This window comes from Xyrauchen texanus, chromosome 48 (assembly GCF_025860055.1).
Source record: "Xyrauchen texanus isolate HMW12.3.18 chromosome 48, RBS_HiC_50CHRs, whole genome shotgun sequence".
Lineage (NCBI taxonomy): Eukaryota > Metazoa > Chordata > Actinopteri > Cypriniformes > Catostomidae > Xyrauchen > Xyrauchen texanus.
Window position 1 is genome coordinate 8,273,325 of NC_068323.1, and position 17,417 is coordinate 8,290,741.

The 17,417-nt window shown below is 36.4% G+C and overlaps 1 protein-coding gene across 11 annotated transcripts; it reads right to left on the bottom strand.

Moving 5' to 3' along the window:
• Positions 1 to 746: 746 nt before the first annotated feature.
• LOC127639835 (nischarin-like) lies at positions 747 to 16,900 on the bottom strand. Of its 11 annotated transcripts, none has more exons than XM_052122102.1 (20): positions 16,752 to 16,900; positions 16,016 to 16,099; positions 15,734 to 15,916; positions 14,007 to 14,055; positions 13,644 to 13,807; positions 13,051 to 13,146; positions 12,862 to 12,957; positions 11,090 to 11,242; positions 10,921 to 10,989; positions 10,619 to 10,804; positions 10,407 to 10,535; positions 9,897 to 10,010; positions 8,665 to 8,782; positions 7,740 to 7,764; positions 7,591 to 7,646; positions 5,166 to 5,308; positions 4,039 to 4,189; positions 3,796 to 3,893; positions 3,401 to 3,562; positions 747 to 2,411 (listed from the first exon to the last, which is right to left on the bottom strand). In XM_052122102.1, the coding sequence occupies exons 1-16, from the start codon at positions 16,830 to 16,832 to the stop codon at positions 5,253 to 5,255; spliced, it is 1,659 nt and encodes a 552-aa protein (XP_051978062.1). In that variant the 5' UTR covers positions 16,833 to 16,900; the 3' UTR covers positions 747 to 2,411; positions 3,401 to 3,562; positions 3,796 to 3,893; positions 4,039 to 4,189; positions 5,166 to 5,252. The 11 variants fall into 11 exon arrangements, with proteins under 11 accessions (XP_051978062.1, XP_051978058.1, XP_051978061.1 ...); XM_052122098.1 differs by having other exon boundaries at positions 7,740 to 7,855; XM_052122101.1 differs by having other exon boundaries at positions 4,039 to 5,308.
• Positions 16,901 to 17,417: the final 517 nt, after the last annotated feature.

Sequence of the window (17,417 nt, forward strand, 5' to 3'; positions counted from 1 at the left end):
AACACATCTTGAGATCTCTTCAAGTGTTTTGTGTTGTTCAGCTGAAGTGTTTCTTCACTGTATAAACTGTGTGTTGCTCACACAGCTGAAATTTCACTTACTGCCCCCTGGAGTAAACAGGTGGTACTACAAGCTTGCATCTCTCAGGAATCTTCTGTATTATGGTCCGTGGGCATTGCAATTAATTGCGTAAATTTTTTTAACACGTTATTTTTTGTAAAATGAATCGCACTGAATTAACGCGTTAAATCGACAACCCTAGTTTTTTGTTTACTTTTAATATATAATTTAAAGATTTTATAAATTCAACCTTGCTTTTATTTTGCATATCAGATGCATATATTTAATGTAATTTTTAATGAATAGTAATTATATAATAATACATATTATTAATAATATATTAATATAATTATTAATAATAATAAAATATACTACATTTTATTTATATTGAATTTTAATATTGAAACCCCACTCAAAAATGTTTCTAATTTTAGTGTCCAATAATGTCATATTTCTACCAGTGTGTCATAAAAACACAAACAACATAAAGATACTCATAAACATCAAACATTTTATAATTTCAGCAGCAAAACACGGCCAAGATGTGTAAATACTTTACCGTTTAAAACGATTATTATTTCTTTCACATTACATGAGAATTTGGGAGGAATTGTGCCTTACTGTTATAAAAAAATATATATAATTTACATAAAAAAAAAATCTTAACATTGCAAATAACATGCTTTGTTTTTCTCAGTTCAAAATAGGTTTTCTTATTATTTTTTCTTTTCATTTTGGGGTGAAATCTGGACATGTTTGTGACAGGTGAGATTTACCCATAAATGTCAATATAAACTTTATAATTTTGTAATATTAAAAATGTACATTTTTTTTATGCAAGCATGCAAATCAAAAATGTGTCTATTTCTGAGGTAGTCACATGCATGGCCTACTTTGAATATTTATCTCTCAAGATATTTTTAGGATTTCCTATGTACCGTTTAAGGATTTAGTGTTATTAGAAAACTGAAACTAAATGTTTGGATTTTAAATCAAGAACAAATAAACAAGTTGATGAGAGGAAACTGATTTTCTAACATTTATTTTCTTAAAAATTCAAAGTGCATATTTAATCTGAATTCCCATGTTGAATAACATTCTGTTATTCAACATTAATATTCTGTATTAATGAAAACATTCTGTAAACGTGCTCGGTGGATTTTCATTTGTATAACAAAATCTGTGCAAGTAAACCCACTGATTCAATTTGGAGTTTCTAAACCTTAAAACAGCATTTACGTAAAAACAATTAAAGACCGTGCATCTTTCCCTTCACTAAAACTCCTCAAATTACAAAACCATTTTGTTGCAGTGAAATAACACGTTTACTTAAAATTAAAATGATAACACTGTTGCACAAAACTGTTTAACAGACATCTCACATTTCATGATACTTGGCCGATTGTACACAGCAGCAGATAAATATGGCTGAAAAGCAGCAAAAAAAAAGAAATTTGAAGCCTGAGACAAAATAACACAGTATATAAATATTACACTCGTGTGGACTCTACAATATAACTTACCAGGATGCATTGTGATGAAACGATAAAAAAGTGAGCAAAATCAAAAGTGCGTAAAAGGTAGAGTAAATATAGTGTGGACTCTACAGTACAGCTTTCCCAGGATGCATTTTGATGAAATAACACAAAAGCAAATACAAAAGTTTGTCGCAGATGGGTGAAAATCATGTTTTACAATTTAATTCCGTAACGAAAAGTAGTTATTCGCATTTCATCCCGTTAGCTCTACTCGGCTACACAGCGCCTCCCACTGGCGAGACAGAAGCGGTATAAGCCGTTCTCTGCTGTCCGCTTCTGGTACAAAGATACACCACTGCACGTCACCCTCGGCCCCTACAACACCCTGCGTCCGATCGCCCTTCCTGACGCTGTCCTCAAAATGGTCCATGGTGAGGTGGCACAAAAGATCGGGACCTGGAACTTCGTCGAACACCAGCGTGAGGGCTTGTGGGTAAGTCTGGTAGCCAATTAGCACACGGTCCAGGTCGCGCATGCACTGGGCGTCCGTGAGGCGGTACTTGTCTCTTTGTGCCGGTTCTTTTGTGAATTCAGGCAGGGGGTAGCTGATGTGGTCTTCGTCCAATAAAAAGCCCTCTGTGCTAGTGAGAATGAGAGTTTTGGGCTGTAGAAGGCTCCGGTTTTGGGAGTTTTGTCCCAGAACAACATGGACCAGGAAGACTAGCACATACAGAAGAATGCTGAAGGAGTGCGTTAGAGCTTGAGCGCGCTTCCTTTCCACTACGATGATCGTGAGGTCGCTGATCTCTTCCTCGCTTGGGTACACAAACTTCACTTTGCTGGAGTGGACCAGTTCGTAGTTCTCCATTTTACCTGACATAAAATAAAAAGTGAAAGGTTGGCAAAGAGGATACCCGAAAGAGGTCTTAAGGCCCAGGTATCTTTGATAATGTTAGTTCATAAAAATAGAATTGTTCATGTTAGTTGTACATTGTTCAAGTGTTCTTTGACTTCAAATATATTTATATATATGATGCATACATTTTATATATATAATGCATAAATTCTGATTTCTGAAAGTGTGAAAGAACTGTTTGAATGCGCAGCTTCTCTGTTGTTAAGGAACATTTGGTAAAAAATTTTTGGTTTTGGCAAAAGTCATTTCCTGGCTACACCCTTGACGAACACGTTCGACGCATGCGCACTACAACTGATTTGTGATACACTTTAATACAGTCAACGGCAGGCTCATGCACCGATGATGGGTGTCCGTGTGTCGGGAAAATCTGGGCCACTCGCCAACAGATTGTGCATGTTCCAATCAGCAATGCGGACAACGAGAATATACTTTGGCCTTAACTTGCACAAAGAGTTTCCAAAATGTTTCACAACACTGCATTTTGTTTGAAGTTAGGTCATGTTGCAGTGCAACATTTCAAAAACATTCTAGAAACCACAAACAACAATTTAAAAACTAACAAAACATGCGGCTAACGTATTCATATTGCCAAAGACTTTCAGTACCAAACTGTAAAGTTTATCGAATGTTTTGATTAGGCTTTGGACAATCTGTACATTCAAATGAAACATTTCATAAACTTAGCGTCAATACTTTTGTTTAAGGGATGTACTGTATGTTTACGACCAAAATACAACCAAGTCGTAAAGCGTGTGGAACGTTTTCTTTTTCACAAAGCTGAACTGTTTGACTCAACGGGCAATTCAACCGCCAAAGATGATTATTCATATAATTTCAATTTAGTGAATGGACTTTTTGAATCTGTTGCATTAAAAAACATTATCACAACCTTTTCATAACATTTTGACAATGTTGTGCTTGCAAGGGGGTTACTTTGTCATACCTGTGCTTTTGTTTCCAAACTGTGAGTTGAAGTCCAGCTCAGAGGGTTCAGGTGAGGCCATTTTCTCCAGCAGAGACAAAACCATCATCAGCTACTGGAGGAACCGATGTGTACCGTAACCGTCACGGGTCACAGAGGAAATTATGTGATCAGCTGAGGGCCCTTGGAAGAGACGAAAGAAATTAAGCTTACTCCCTCTCAATATTTTGTTTCTTTCCAAACTAATCTCGTGCATCCAAAGGTCTTGTGTAAAAACTTGCCTTGAATGCACTTGTATTAATTGGAACGGATTATTTTGAACTAATCACTACTTGACAATAAGCCAATCACGGGCACTCTGACGTATTTTACCAGGTAAATTGGACCAGTAGTGTAGCTTGGTCCAGTAAACTCACCCAACTCACACACCGAAGGTCCTTCAGCTTTAGTGTAAAACAGAAGGAGATGAGGAAATCGGTGTCCTTGTGCTCGGATGGCTGCCAGGTCCACATCACTGCAAGATTAATCCATTTTATTGTTCTCAATTAAGTGCGATTATGCAGAGTTTGGTTTAGAAAACTGCATATCATAGAACACATCTTAAGAGCAGATGAAAATGAACTATTGCCATAACAATTGTATGTTAAGGTCATACTTACTGGATTGGTTGGTGAGTGTGGACGCGGTATCGTCCAGGATGAAATATATGGCTTTGGTGGACAGTAGGACACAAGCGGTGGTCTTTACATCAGGAGATTTATAGAAGAGCACTGATGTCTACAGAATGCGTTTAAGCTCTTCATTCTCCATCTGTACACCAACAATGAGAATTCAGCTTCAGGTTTAGACATGGACATAGTCTGGGTCACAGTTTATTCATCAAATAATATAGCAGGCATTAGACAAAATACTCTATGCTCTAGCGAAGGTAAACTATCATTTCATGTTACAGACTTCAATAGTTAGGTGTGTGTGACGAGGAGGAGGGCATGGCCGGGTCATGAGGATGCAAGCCTGGCACCGAGTTGCCCAATCAGTGGGAGAGAGATAAAGGAGGAGCCGGAGCCACCAGAGGGAGCGACAGAGAGAGACACGCGGAGCTGTGTCGACATCTGTTGTTATGTTTCAGTTCAGCATGTGTGTCGATTAAAGTCTTGTTAATTGTTAATCCGATTCCCGCTTCCTCCTTTCCTGAACCTTGATACACTGGTGCTGAATCTAGAAGGAAGCAGGAGACTGCGAATCCAACTCATAAGGTATGTTCATCTGGCTCACTCCTAAATCTCCAACCCTCACTGCAATGACAAACAGTTCTCATCTCCTGATCTTGCTCTCCATTCACAAGCCGGCGCACAACCATGCCCCCACCACCACAGTGTGATACATTCAAGTCTAGGAAATCCTGTAAAAACAAGGTTCTGATAGCATAGGACATCAAAACAAAGTGGAAAATCATTCAGACATTTGCCTTTTGAAAACAAAGCAGCTGCCAAACTGAAACAAGTCAAAGTAATTAAAAAAGCGTATGGAGGCCAAGAGCGTGCACAGACCCGGGGTAGAGAGGGGTCCACCGGAAAGACAAATCGAGGAATACAGTGCGATGACCACAACAGAACTACAGAGTAACCCAAGAGACAAACCAGTGTTCACGCTATAGATAGATGGAGATGAAAAAGTTTATGTGAATAAATATCTGATTTTAAAACATGACGAGACAAAAATGATCTATTTATAGGGTTCCCACACAATTTGATTCATTTCCAAGCGAAATGTAAAAGGGACTTGCCTCTGCGATGTGTCATGGAAGAAGACGAGAGGAAAAGTAGGTAAGAGGACAGAATGAGGGATTTGACAGGGTTCAGCAGAGACAGGGTCAAATGGGGCATCGGGACTTCCTGAGCAACACTAGGAAATAGCAACCCAGAGTATCTACAGTAAATAAACTAGAAGTCATTTAGCAAATACTTTATCCAAAACAACTTTTAATACACAGACAATACAAGAACAATCTCCCCAGAACAACCTAAATATAGGCATCTCAATCAAGGGTACAAATCAGGGCTGCAACTAATGTTCATTTTGATAAACTATTAATCTAACGTTTTTAAAACGATTATTCGACTGTTCTGCGATTATTGCAACGATTAATCATTAGCTCTCAACCGATTATTCAGCTTGTGCCCTGACTTAAAAGGTTGAATTAAACGTGCTTACTAACAATAAACTGGACAAAATCATCTTTTAGAAATATTTCTAAATGACTCACTGAATTACAAGGAAAAAATACTAATGAAGTTTAATTCAGTAAAGAAATTCACTGCAAAAAATCTTATTGTTATCAAGTGTTTTTGTCTTGTTTTCCATTTAAAATGGTCAAAAAATCCATAAAACAAAAGACACATTTACTTGAGAAGCAACATATAAGATATTTAGACTTGCTTTAAGAGGATGCATCTTAAATATAAGTGTATTTTTACACTTGGTTATACTTCTGCGAGTGCAGTAAAGACAAAATATACTTATATTCAAGATCTATTCTCTAAAAGCTAGTCTAAATATCTTATATGCTGCTTTTTATATACATTTTTTATATAAGCATTTTTAGATATTTTAAAATATTAGTATTAGTAATATTTTAATATTATATTCAACTTTCTCAGATAACAATTTATTCTTCTGGAGTAAAGCTGCTAAAGAAAATGTACATTGTTTTAAAGGAGTTTTAGATATTTATATTGGAAAACAAGCCAAAACAAAAACAAATCAAAAACACATTTTTTTGCAGTGTGTGATGGGGCAAAGACTTCCTCTCTCACCTTTCTGTTCACTTCAATCCATCTTTAACTCACAAAAAAACAAAGACTCTCCTATTAATAAAACTGAAATCATCTAATAAAAAATATATATTTGCATCCAATAATAATGTACTAATAATACTAATATTTTCTTCACGATAAGAAATGCAGAGTGACATATTAAGATTCAATAAGTCGCGAGCAATCACGTTATAATCTAGCTGCATTAAGGTGCACCCTGCCAGCGACTCTGTCCTACACCACCACTTGGTTGGTGGTGGTGTAGGACAGTAATGAAGGAGGCAGAAAGAGATTGGAAAGACTTGTGGTACAAGGTTTCCATTCCTCTTCACAGCAACAGGAACTAGAGGAACGTAGAAAAATTGCACTCATTTTGTGACACAGATTTCAAATCTTAAATGTACTAAAAGCTTTAACATTTTAACACCAGTAATAACTTGAATTTACAGTTTAGGTACCAATGGACGTACTGGATTTTGCACCAATGAATTAACACTTTAGGTAGCTAAAGCTAGTTCAAACAATAAAACCAGAAGCATACTCTATGCAAGCACATAAACACAGACATGACAGCTTGGCAAATGCATTGCAAATGCTAGGTCCGGATGTACATACTTGCAGTACTATGTCAATAACAAACCTCTGTACTCAAGGATGGCGACAGAGTTAAGGTAAGATACACTTCAGTTTTCCACGTGTTGCCCTGTGAAGCAAGTTTCGTCAACAGCATGTCCATGCAAGTTTTCAAAGCATGCGCCTGGAGTTAACTGTACAAAAGAGTATCACAAAGCCGTACGTCCTCGCAGTCATAGCGGCACGCAGAAAAACAAAGTATACCCTAACAAGTATTATTCACGCAGCTAGCTATAAACATGTAGCCGGTTTAACAAACTAGCTTAGCAAGATTCTCTTAAAACTATTGCTCTGCCATGACAGTAGTTGACCTGACAGAGAAAAACAACCATAGAAGACGATAGTTTACGCTACATGGTCTGCACTTATATAACGCCTTTTTAACGTAACAGTATTCAAAACGCTTTACACTGTGACACATTCACCCATTCATACACCAATGATGGCAGAGCTGCCATGCAAGGCGCTAGCCTGCCATTGGGAGCAACTTGAGGTTCAGTGTCTTGCCCAAGGACACTTCGGCATGTGGAGTCATGTGGGCCCAATCCTGCGATTAGTGGCCAACACGCTCTACCAACTGAGCCACAGCTGCCCCAATACTTGTTGGAGTCTGTTGGGGCAATGTGAATTGGTCTTAATATGATTCAGAATGCAACGACATGTGCACTCAAGCTTGTGTAGCTAGAAGTGTCTGTGTTTACGTACCAGAATAGTATGTTTCGGGCCTAACAGAGACTACAATGAAGTGTAGTAAGAACTAACCTGCCGCTCTCACATGGGACACCAGAAGACAAACATGAATCAATTTGAGTTTGCACCTGCAAAATATACAAACTGCATTTTTTTTCCTCTCTCTTTTTGATAAAATCTGAATAATAATCTTATTACTGTTTTATAGTTTACAAACCTACCTGCAAGATAACCTCACAGGGTGGGCTATAAACATCATAGCATCTCTGGTTAAGCGTAGAATCCACAGGAGTTAATATCTCTTTGGTAACAAAAGCTTTCTCTATACAAGTTATTTCTGAAAGGGAGAAGGATAAGAAGAATAAAGACACTAAATTATCAACAACATTTTAGATCAATCACGGAGATATCAAAATGAAAATCGTAAAGTTCATGTGCTGATATGAAATGGCATGCAGTTGATTTCATGAAAATTCAAGTTTCCCAAATAATTGACTTGGGAATCGTATTTCTTTAATCAATGGTCTTTGAATAGATGAATAACAGTGAACAGTGGCAACTTCAACACATGCAATAATTTTCCAAGAATGTTTGGGAAACTCTTCTAATCACATCTTATTGAATAGTATGTAACGCTTATTGAATATTTAGATGCTGTTTTCAAAAATGGAAAGTCTATTAAAGCACCCTGAGGATGTTGCTTAGTAACACACAGGAGAAAACATACAGATCAAATAGTTTGAAATTCAGTCCCAATTTGCATTAGAGCAACCAATGCAAATGAATAACATATATAGATAGAAATGGATGTACATTATATTCAAAGGAAAGATTTGAGAGAAATCACAGAGGAAATACCAATTAAATTGTTTTCTTACATTTATAGACCAGAAATGGACACAGCATTATAACCCAAACTTCAATATAATCAGTCACGATGCAATACATTTGTATAACAGAGATGTACTTTAAATTAAATAAGAACTAGAGATCACTAGTGCAAAGAAAACCACCACCTGAAAGTAGTCAAATTCTGATAGTTCTGATAACTCATTGACAACATTACAAAACAACAGTTTTTTGGGATTATTTTGGCGCGTTATTGTGTTCCCCCTCATCCCAGCAGCGTGATACATACATGATTACCTTGACTGGAGCAGTTGGAATGGGACCGATAGGGGGAGGAAGAGGACGGCGGCACGACGAGAGAAGATGAGGAGGACGATTGTGGCCCACCCGTGGCCTGCCCTGAGACGTTACTCACCTGACAACAATAACATCAGGCTCAAAAGCAAAACCGGGTGGGATTAAACGCATGCAAGACCTCTCAAGTTCAGTGAAGGGTATTAGGCGGGATAGACAAATGGCAGAATGAGTTACATTTTCATAATTAAAGAAAAATAATAGTCTCATCTGAATGTTTGGGGCGGTCGATTCAACACATACTAAAGGGTAAAGGCCACAAAATAAAAAACTAAAAATCTAAATTGACCCGATTTACTTTAGTAATACATGTTGCTGGACATACAGTGCCAGATTAGTCAGTGCATATTATTCTAAAGAAAAAAATAATATTAAAGCAGAACAATGTATTAAGCTTAATCAAACTTCTTTAGACAGCAGATGTATGAACTATATAAATGCATAGTCATAGTCAGTCACTATCAGGCTCTGGCCAGGAGGAGGCAGCACGACTCATGTTTCTCTGACTCAGAAGGATATTTGGTTGTTGTTATGTAATGCAGTAGATGCTGACATAAAGCCAGACCTTTACTTTTCGCATAATTCACCATTCACCTTGTGATTGTTGACTGATTGACTGAGAAGCAACAAGCTGCCAACACATCTTTAAAACACACACTAAAAATCTTGATCTAAGATCTATTTTTTACTACATAATATAATTACACTCTTTATAATGTCTTTCTCACAAATCAAATTACATCCTTTAATGCATGTCTGCTTTTTTGGGCATCACTGGCACATCCATGATCACCCAGATGTCTAATTAATGTGTGTGTTTACATCTGGAAGAAGTATTTTTTTTAGGTTGTCTGCTCATCTGTATTACGTTTTCAAGATGTTTCCTCTCAGATGTAAATGAGCAGATGTCTTTGAGACGTTTATGATTTAAAACGTTTGTCAATCAGATCTTTTTAAGATGTTTTGGAGATGTTAATTAGATTGCCATGCTTTCCAGATGATAAGACCTAAAATAGATATCTAAGAGATGTACGTGTGCTATCTGGGATTCAAATCTTCGAATGTGCCTTAAACTCAATCTAAACAATTGTATTGATACAAAGTAACAATATTTCCATTTTATTTGTTTGTATTAAATTTAGCATCAAAACTTAAATATAAAAACTCAAAAATACCTTTTTATCATTGTTTGCCATTCGGACTTTGGCCTCTTTAGCTTTCTGAATGGCTTTTAGGACTTCCACAGTGTCCAGCTCTTTCTCTGTGGTGGTTGTACCATCCAAACACACCTGTAAGGACAAAAATGGAAAATATTTCCGGTAACGCATTAAAAGTTGAATATGTTGGAGTTCATGATACTTTAAGTAACGTTAATGTATATAACCTTACTGTTAGGTTTTACCAATTTATCTTAATCTTATTAAAATTATTTATTTTAATGACAAAAAAGGTCCTGTCTAACATCTCTAAGAATCATGTAATTTGACACTCTATAACTCATCAATCTTTTTCATCTTAGCATTGTAGCACTGGAAACTGAAACCATCTGGTGTGTACTAAGTCCTGTAATGTATTTTTAATAATTTCTATCAAGTTTAGGACAGCTACAAAGACACAACAAGGCCTATAAAAAGATTAAACATATTATCTAAGAGGACAAAATCTACTATAAAAAAGTGCCTTACCTCAGAGGCCCGGTCACAGAACTGGGCCAGAACTTTAGTTCTGTAGTCTGGGATGATACACATGGGGCAATTGGCCAGAGTCAGTTTTTCCAGACAGGGAAGAGTGCTAATGTGTTTAATTTCATCCAGCTGAGAAAAACAAAACAAAACTACAATGTTTTGCTGTTTTATATATACACTAAAATTATTGCTTGCGCAAAAGCATCAATTACCTGGGCTAATTTGTTGCTGCTTAAGTCCAAGTTTACTAACGAGTAAAGTTTACTGAGACCGGAGAGCGTTTCCAGCTGATTCCCAGCCAGATTCAAAGTCTTGATATTGCCGAGTTTAGTGTGAACACCCTCCAGGACATTGAGTTTGTTGAAGGACAGATCCAGATGAACCAAGTTGTACAAATGCTGCATGAATATATTGGAAACTATTTTAGTACTTTGGTGTTCATTAGTTCATACATATCAAATCTTTAAAGCAATTTAAAATCAATATGATATTAAATAATTTTGAGACAACGCACCTGAAGGTGTTCCACTACAGACAACTCGTTGTAGCTAAGATCAAGGAATTCAACTTTACGGATCAGTTTCTATAAAGATGAAAAAGGAATCAGCAAAGATCAACTTTCAAGATCAAATTATTAAATAAAACATACAACGACATGGTGTAAAACTGAATACGCAACTCACCACTGACTCATCTATGCAGTGTATGAAGTTTCGGCTCATGTCAAGAGTGGTGAGCATCTTCCATGTGGGAATAATCGCTGTGAAGGGACAGTCTGTATCTACACCCTCAGGCACCCACTGTGCAAATTCAGACGCTTCCGGAACTAAGATTTCCTGTCAAGGAAAAAACACATATAGTCAATTTTATGAGCAGAGTTTATTGTCAGTGAAAATGTTTGTTAAGATAATTTTTGTTCATAAAATTCTTGTCTTTGTTAATTACAACTAAAAATTAAAATACAATTGTAACACTAAAGAATTCTAAAACCAAAAACAAACTTTATATCCTTTAAAACAGTTACCAAATGACCCTAAATCTAAAAACTTGCTAACATTTTTAACAGACACTAAAGGCTCTGAAATTACATTCTTTATGACCTTAAAGCTGAAGTATGTAATTTCAGTGACACTAAACAATGTTTTCAAGACAGTCTTTTCAAAACAGGGTCGAGGAGGAGGTGCTGCTACAATTTACAGTGACGTTTTTGGTGTTACTCAGAGGATAGGACAAGAAGTCTTTTGAACTAATAACGCTTAATGCAACACTGTCAGATATAAATAAAAAAATCTGTTGTCTTTTACCCTTGCTACAGTATATAGATCACCTGGGGCTTATTCTGATTTCCTTGGTGAATTTTCTATCAGATCTTGTAGTTACTGTAGCTTTAATTGTTGGTGAATTCAACATTCACATAGATAATGAAAACGACACATTGGGATTAACATTTATCGATATTCTCAACTCTCTTGGAGTCAGACAAAATGTGTCAGGACCAACTCATCGCCATAATCATACGCTAGATTTAATTCTGTCATATGGAGTTGATGTTGATACTATAGAAGAATCCTCTAGCGCTCTTGATAGTGTCATCCCCCTTCGATTAAAGAATATTAAAGAAAAAAGCCCCACATGGTACAATGATCACACTCATGATCTCACGAGGGCAACAAAACAAAATAGAGCGCAAGTGGAAGAAAACAAAATTAGAGGTATTTCACGGTGTGTGGAAGGATAGTGTCAAAAAATCAAAAGCCACAATATGTATGTAAGATCCAATACCAACTAAGCTCTTAAAAGAGGTATTCCATGTAATCTCAGAACCTCTTCTAAATATTATTAACCCCTCACTATCTTTAGGACATGTCCCAAGAAACTATAAATTGGCAGTTATCAAACAGTTTATTAAGAAGCCATAATTTGATCCTGGAGAAATGGTTAATTATAGACCGATTTAAAATCTCCAGTTTATGTCGAAAATACTAGAACTGGGGGCCTGGGTAGCTCAGCAAGTAAAGACTACCACACCGGGAGTCGCAAGTTCGAATCCAGGGTGTGCTGAGTGAATCCAGTCAGGCTCCCAAAGCAACCAATTAGCCCGGTTGCTAGGGTGGGAAAAGTCACATTAGGGTAACCTCCTCTAACTTGGCTAAAAGTAAATGAAGTTCAAAAACTAAATTCCTCGCAGCTTTAAAAAGTGACACTAAACGTCACTAAAACTACAAACTGAGTTACATTTGAACTGACACTAGACACTAAAACTAAATTCTTCATTACATTAAAAGGCTCAAAAATTTAAACTGACACTAGTGGACACACAATTACATTTCTCACAACCTTAAAACTAACACTAATTGAAATTCAAGCTAAAAAATTTTGTTTCTAGAGATGGCCTACTCATAAGCCTCTCATTGTGCATTATTATTAAAGAGACCGACAGAATCTTCATATATACCTTCATACTATTGGCCGAGAGGTGTATGCTGAGTGTGTCCAGAGTGGGTTTCAGAGAGGGCAGACCTTTGATCTGTCCAGCATCACAATTGCTGATCTAAAAAAGAGAGATATTAGTATTAACAATCCCCAACACCCTCAATATACTTTTTGTTACACACGGTCTTTACACAAAGTTGAATGTTTTTACCTCTATCTGGAGCAGTGCTTTAAAGATGGACAGGTCGAAAGGAAGGCTCTGCTCGTCAATGTTACTCGTTCCCACCGTTCTATTCGATCCAGGGATCTGAGTTTAAAAAGTTCAACAACAACGTTCATGTTTTCTTTTTCTCATAGCACTATATAATATTACCGCTAGGAAAATACTTCAGTACTTTTGTTATTTGGCAGATACCAAAAACTGATAATTATTTTTGTTATGGCTGATAACCGAAATGATGGATAATATTATAAACTTCTACAATTTTACTTAAGCTCCAATCTCAGGTATCAAAATAGTATCAATATAGTACTTTTGAAACCTCACATAACCAAAAATTACATAGACTTTACATTTAGACTTTAAAAAATATTTTAAATATCAGTCATCATATTGGATATTGAAAAAACTAATAAAAATATATATTGGCGAACTATTTGTCCAAAGACTGCATTTTGAGACCAATATTAATAACTGATCAGCTGATATTACATTTTTTTTAAAGTCAGCCATTACTGATAGAGCCGCTAATGAAGCATGCACTCCTAATTCTGTTCATACTCCAATGTGATGAAGACTCAAACCTTAAGATACTTGAGGCGGCAGGTGAAGTCCAGGATGTGGCCCAGGTCGGCTTTGGTGTCTCCGTTGGCACAGGTAGGCTTGGCGAGTTTCAGCTGCTGGGTGATGGCGTACAGCTGCAGGGGTCTCAGGAGAAACACCTTATCTGCAGCTAACAACCGCTCACCTGCACGAACAGACATAACAACTCATAACCAGATTTAACAAGATTAACTAGATTTTCACATTTTCAGAAGAAATGTGAGTTTTGTTTGAAAGGGGTAAATGTTTGAACCCATTTAAGAAATGTATATACCCTGAAATTCAATTTTGCAATAACTGCAATTCTATGACTATGTAATAACTTTAGGAGCATAACAACATACCCTTATGAAACAGCTCTTCTGCAAGGGCAGCCGCAATTCCATTGATTTCCTGAATATACAGAAGTTCAAAGATGAAAATGCAATTTGTAGTGGCATCAAACTTATTTCCCGATTAATTCCAATAATAACCTGAAAAGAAAATTCAATTTGGTGCATTATGTGGGACTTTTAACTACGAAGATGAATGAAATACACCGGAGACTCTTATTTGTGCTCCCAGCTAACATAAAAACAAATGTGAAACAAAAAATGCACTCTTAGGATCATCTTCAATGTATTACAATATAAACACTATAAAGTTATATCAGCAAGACCATATTTTTGTCAATAACCTCCTGTGGCAGGGCGGAGGGCAGGGCCGGGTTGTGATTATACACATCTGGACCCATATCAGGCTAATTAAGCATCCGAGAGGGATAAAGGCCGATGACAGACGGTGTCGCGACGAGAGAGAGATAGTTTACGGACATGTCCGTCATGTGTGTGTTTGTCTTTTGGTTTAAGTTATTCATTAAAATATTATTTATATTGCCAAGCTGGTTCTCGCCTCCTCCTTCCCATTGAACTCCTTTACACCTCCCTTAGAAAATTGAGAGTTCTGGCAAACCCCAGCGGCCAACTTGCTGCAAATTTGCCACTCATCATTTTCACATGCAAATAAGCTTTGCTGCAAACTCTTTATTGCTGCCACAGGTTTGCCTTAGAAGGGTTTGCAAGTAGCGGCACATTGCCCATTGTTCCCAAGGGTTTGCTGCAGGTTCACCACTATCGGTGAAGAGCTGCAAATTTCAGAAAATTATTTGAGGCAAATCACAAGGTCATTTGCATGTAGAAAATAATGAGTGGCAAGTTTGCCAGAACTCTAGATTTTTTGGAAGGGTGTTAGTTCAAAAAAGCAACTTTCGGTGCCGATATATCGGTAAAACCGATGTTGAGGCAAAACCAATATATCGGTCGACCTCTAATCTGTGTGCTTTCATTTTTAGACAATAACGCATTACAACCAGTGGCTTTGACCATCGATTACACTGCAAAACCTTTACTGGCCCAAACAGTAATGTAACTAAATTAGCTTAAGCTTTAATTGTCTGCGTGTGCTTTTTCAATCCATTTCCTGAGAGATCTCTGCAGGGGAATGCAAAAACTCCTTAGATTTCCTCTTGATATCCTGTTGCTCCTTTTTCAAAGTGCATCTTTTTACATATTCTAAGGAAAAGAGTTGAAAAATATACTATTGCATGCAAGCATCCAACTTATTGTATGCGTGCATGCAATTGACATCCAGGGCATTTAGTATTTATCCTTAATGAAAATAACAACAACACAAAAACACTGCAGCTGGTCATATGCCTCTTCCAGACAAAAGCCTTTTAGAGGTCAATATCAATACCACTACTGTCAGCGAGAAAACATGGCTTGCGGGCAGATAACCGGACCACTGGGAAGATGCAATCTAATACGAATGGCTGGAGTTACTGCTTAATTTTCCACAAGATTTTAATGAAAAACTGTATCACAGTATACAGCCAAAGTTGCAAGCATGCATTTTTGGATTTACACAAGAACAGTCACACAAAGTACACATCAACTATGGCTGATATTTAACCAGACTATATCAGATATGACAAACTAACACAATCAAAGGAATTTTCTGTTTACACATGATAATCTATTGTAAACAAAACAATATTCTGCTCCTATTCACTCAGAAGTACGTGAACACTCACATATAAGTGGAAATTCAGGAAGTTGGACAAGACTTTAGGGGTCGCTGTAGGGAATCTGCTGAGGAGAGTTTGGATATAAACTTCCAGCTCCTTCTGTCTCTTCTCAACAAGGCTTTTGGAATTCTTGCCAATGATCTTCTTGGGTGGCAACAGATGTTTACCGATCTTTTTCTCCGCAGTGAGCTGAAGTCGACAAAATTTAAGACTTTGAACACACCGTCAATATCTGAGATATGCAGTTTTATAAGGAACGTATTGGAAAAACGTGACGATTTTACTTACTTTTTCGTGCAAATCATGAAAGTCGCTGTAGCGATGCTTGATTGTCCAACTGTGGTCTCCAGTCTTTACTTCTATAATGTAAACCTGATGTGATTGAGAATATTATATTATTAGGTAACAATAACAACCATGAAAGAGTCTATACTAACAAACAAATGCTTCTCTGTTCTCGTAAACAACTCATGAATCTAATCATAAATTATATATTATGCAAATGAGCATTTAAGTCATTATAAGTGACCTCTGACACTGTATTTTTGGAATGAAATCCCAGGAAGAGACATTCTAAACTGCATCATTAATAATGCACATGATAATTAATAATAATTAAACACAGGCACATTATGTCTAGATGCATAAATCAGATGCAAATCACTAAATGTTTAAGTTAAAATATAGTTTTGCATAAAGTATATGCAAAATAAAATCGTAAAATAAAGATCACATGTATATATATATATATATATATATATATATATACATACATACATAAACTATATAGCAATATAAGCTTTGTATAACAATAAATGCTTGCTAAAATTGTTATGCAATACACATGAATAAAATAAAATATTGAACAAATTTAAATATATAACAAAATATCAACCACATGCTTTCATACAATAGAACAAACGTTATTTTTCTCATTTGTCAGTTAGGCCTATTTATTTGCAGATTGTTATATCTACATGAATATACCTTAAAAACGCGCACAAATTAAAAAAATCATACTGACCGTGTAATTTTCCACCAGCTCGGATCCGCTGATGCTGACGCGTTTCTCTGCGCTCTGTTCAGATATATCCGGCGCGTCCATCTTCAGTTGAACGCAATGTCGAGTTGAAAAATTAAATTCTAACTGTCACATCGCGCCTCCATCTTTGTTGTGAAGCTCCGCCTTTACATGTTTCCAACAGACAGCGGCGATCATAGGCGGTTAGAGCTTTACCTCCCCCTGTCGTAAGGTTTATTTGTATGTTTCTTCAACTTCAGCCACTTTTAGTGGAGATATATATATATATATATATATATATATATATATATATATATATATATATATATATATATATATATATATATATATATATATATTCTATATTTATAAATAAATTCTCGTTAAAATATTTTTCACACACTAAACAATTTATCTAATAACAATTTGTCCAACATCGTAGGCTATTGCACCACTTGAGATTTATGTAAAAAAATTATTTTGTATTGTTTTATATATTTTTGTCATTCCCAGCAACATCTCGGTCATTGTCAGGTGACGTCACACTCGTGAATCGCGAAGTGCATTATGGGCGTAGCCGCCATTTGTAAGGTATCAACGCTGGTGTATTCTGCTTGGAGAATTGTGTTCATAAATGTGATAAAATGGTGCGTTCTTGTTGTGTGATAG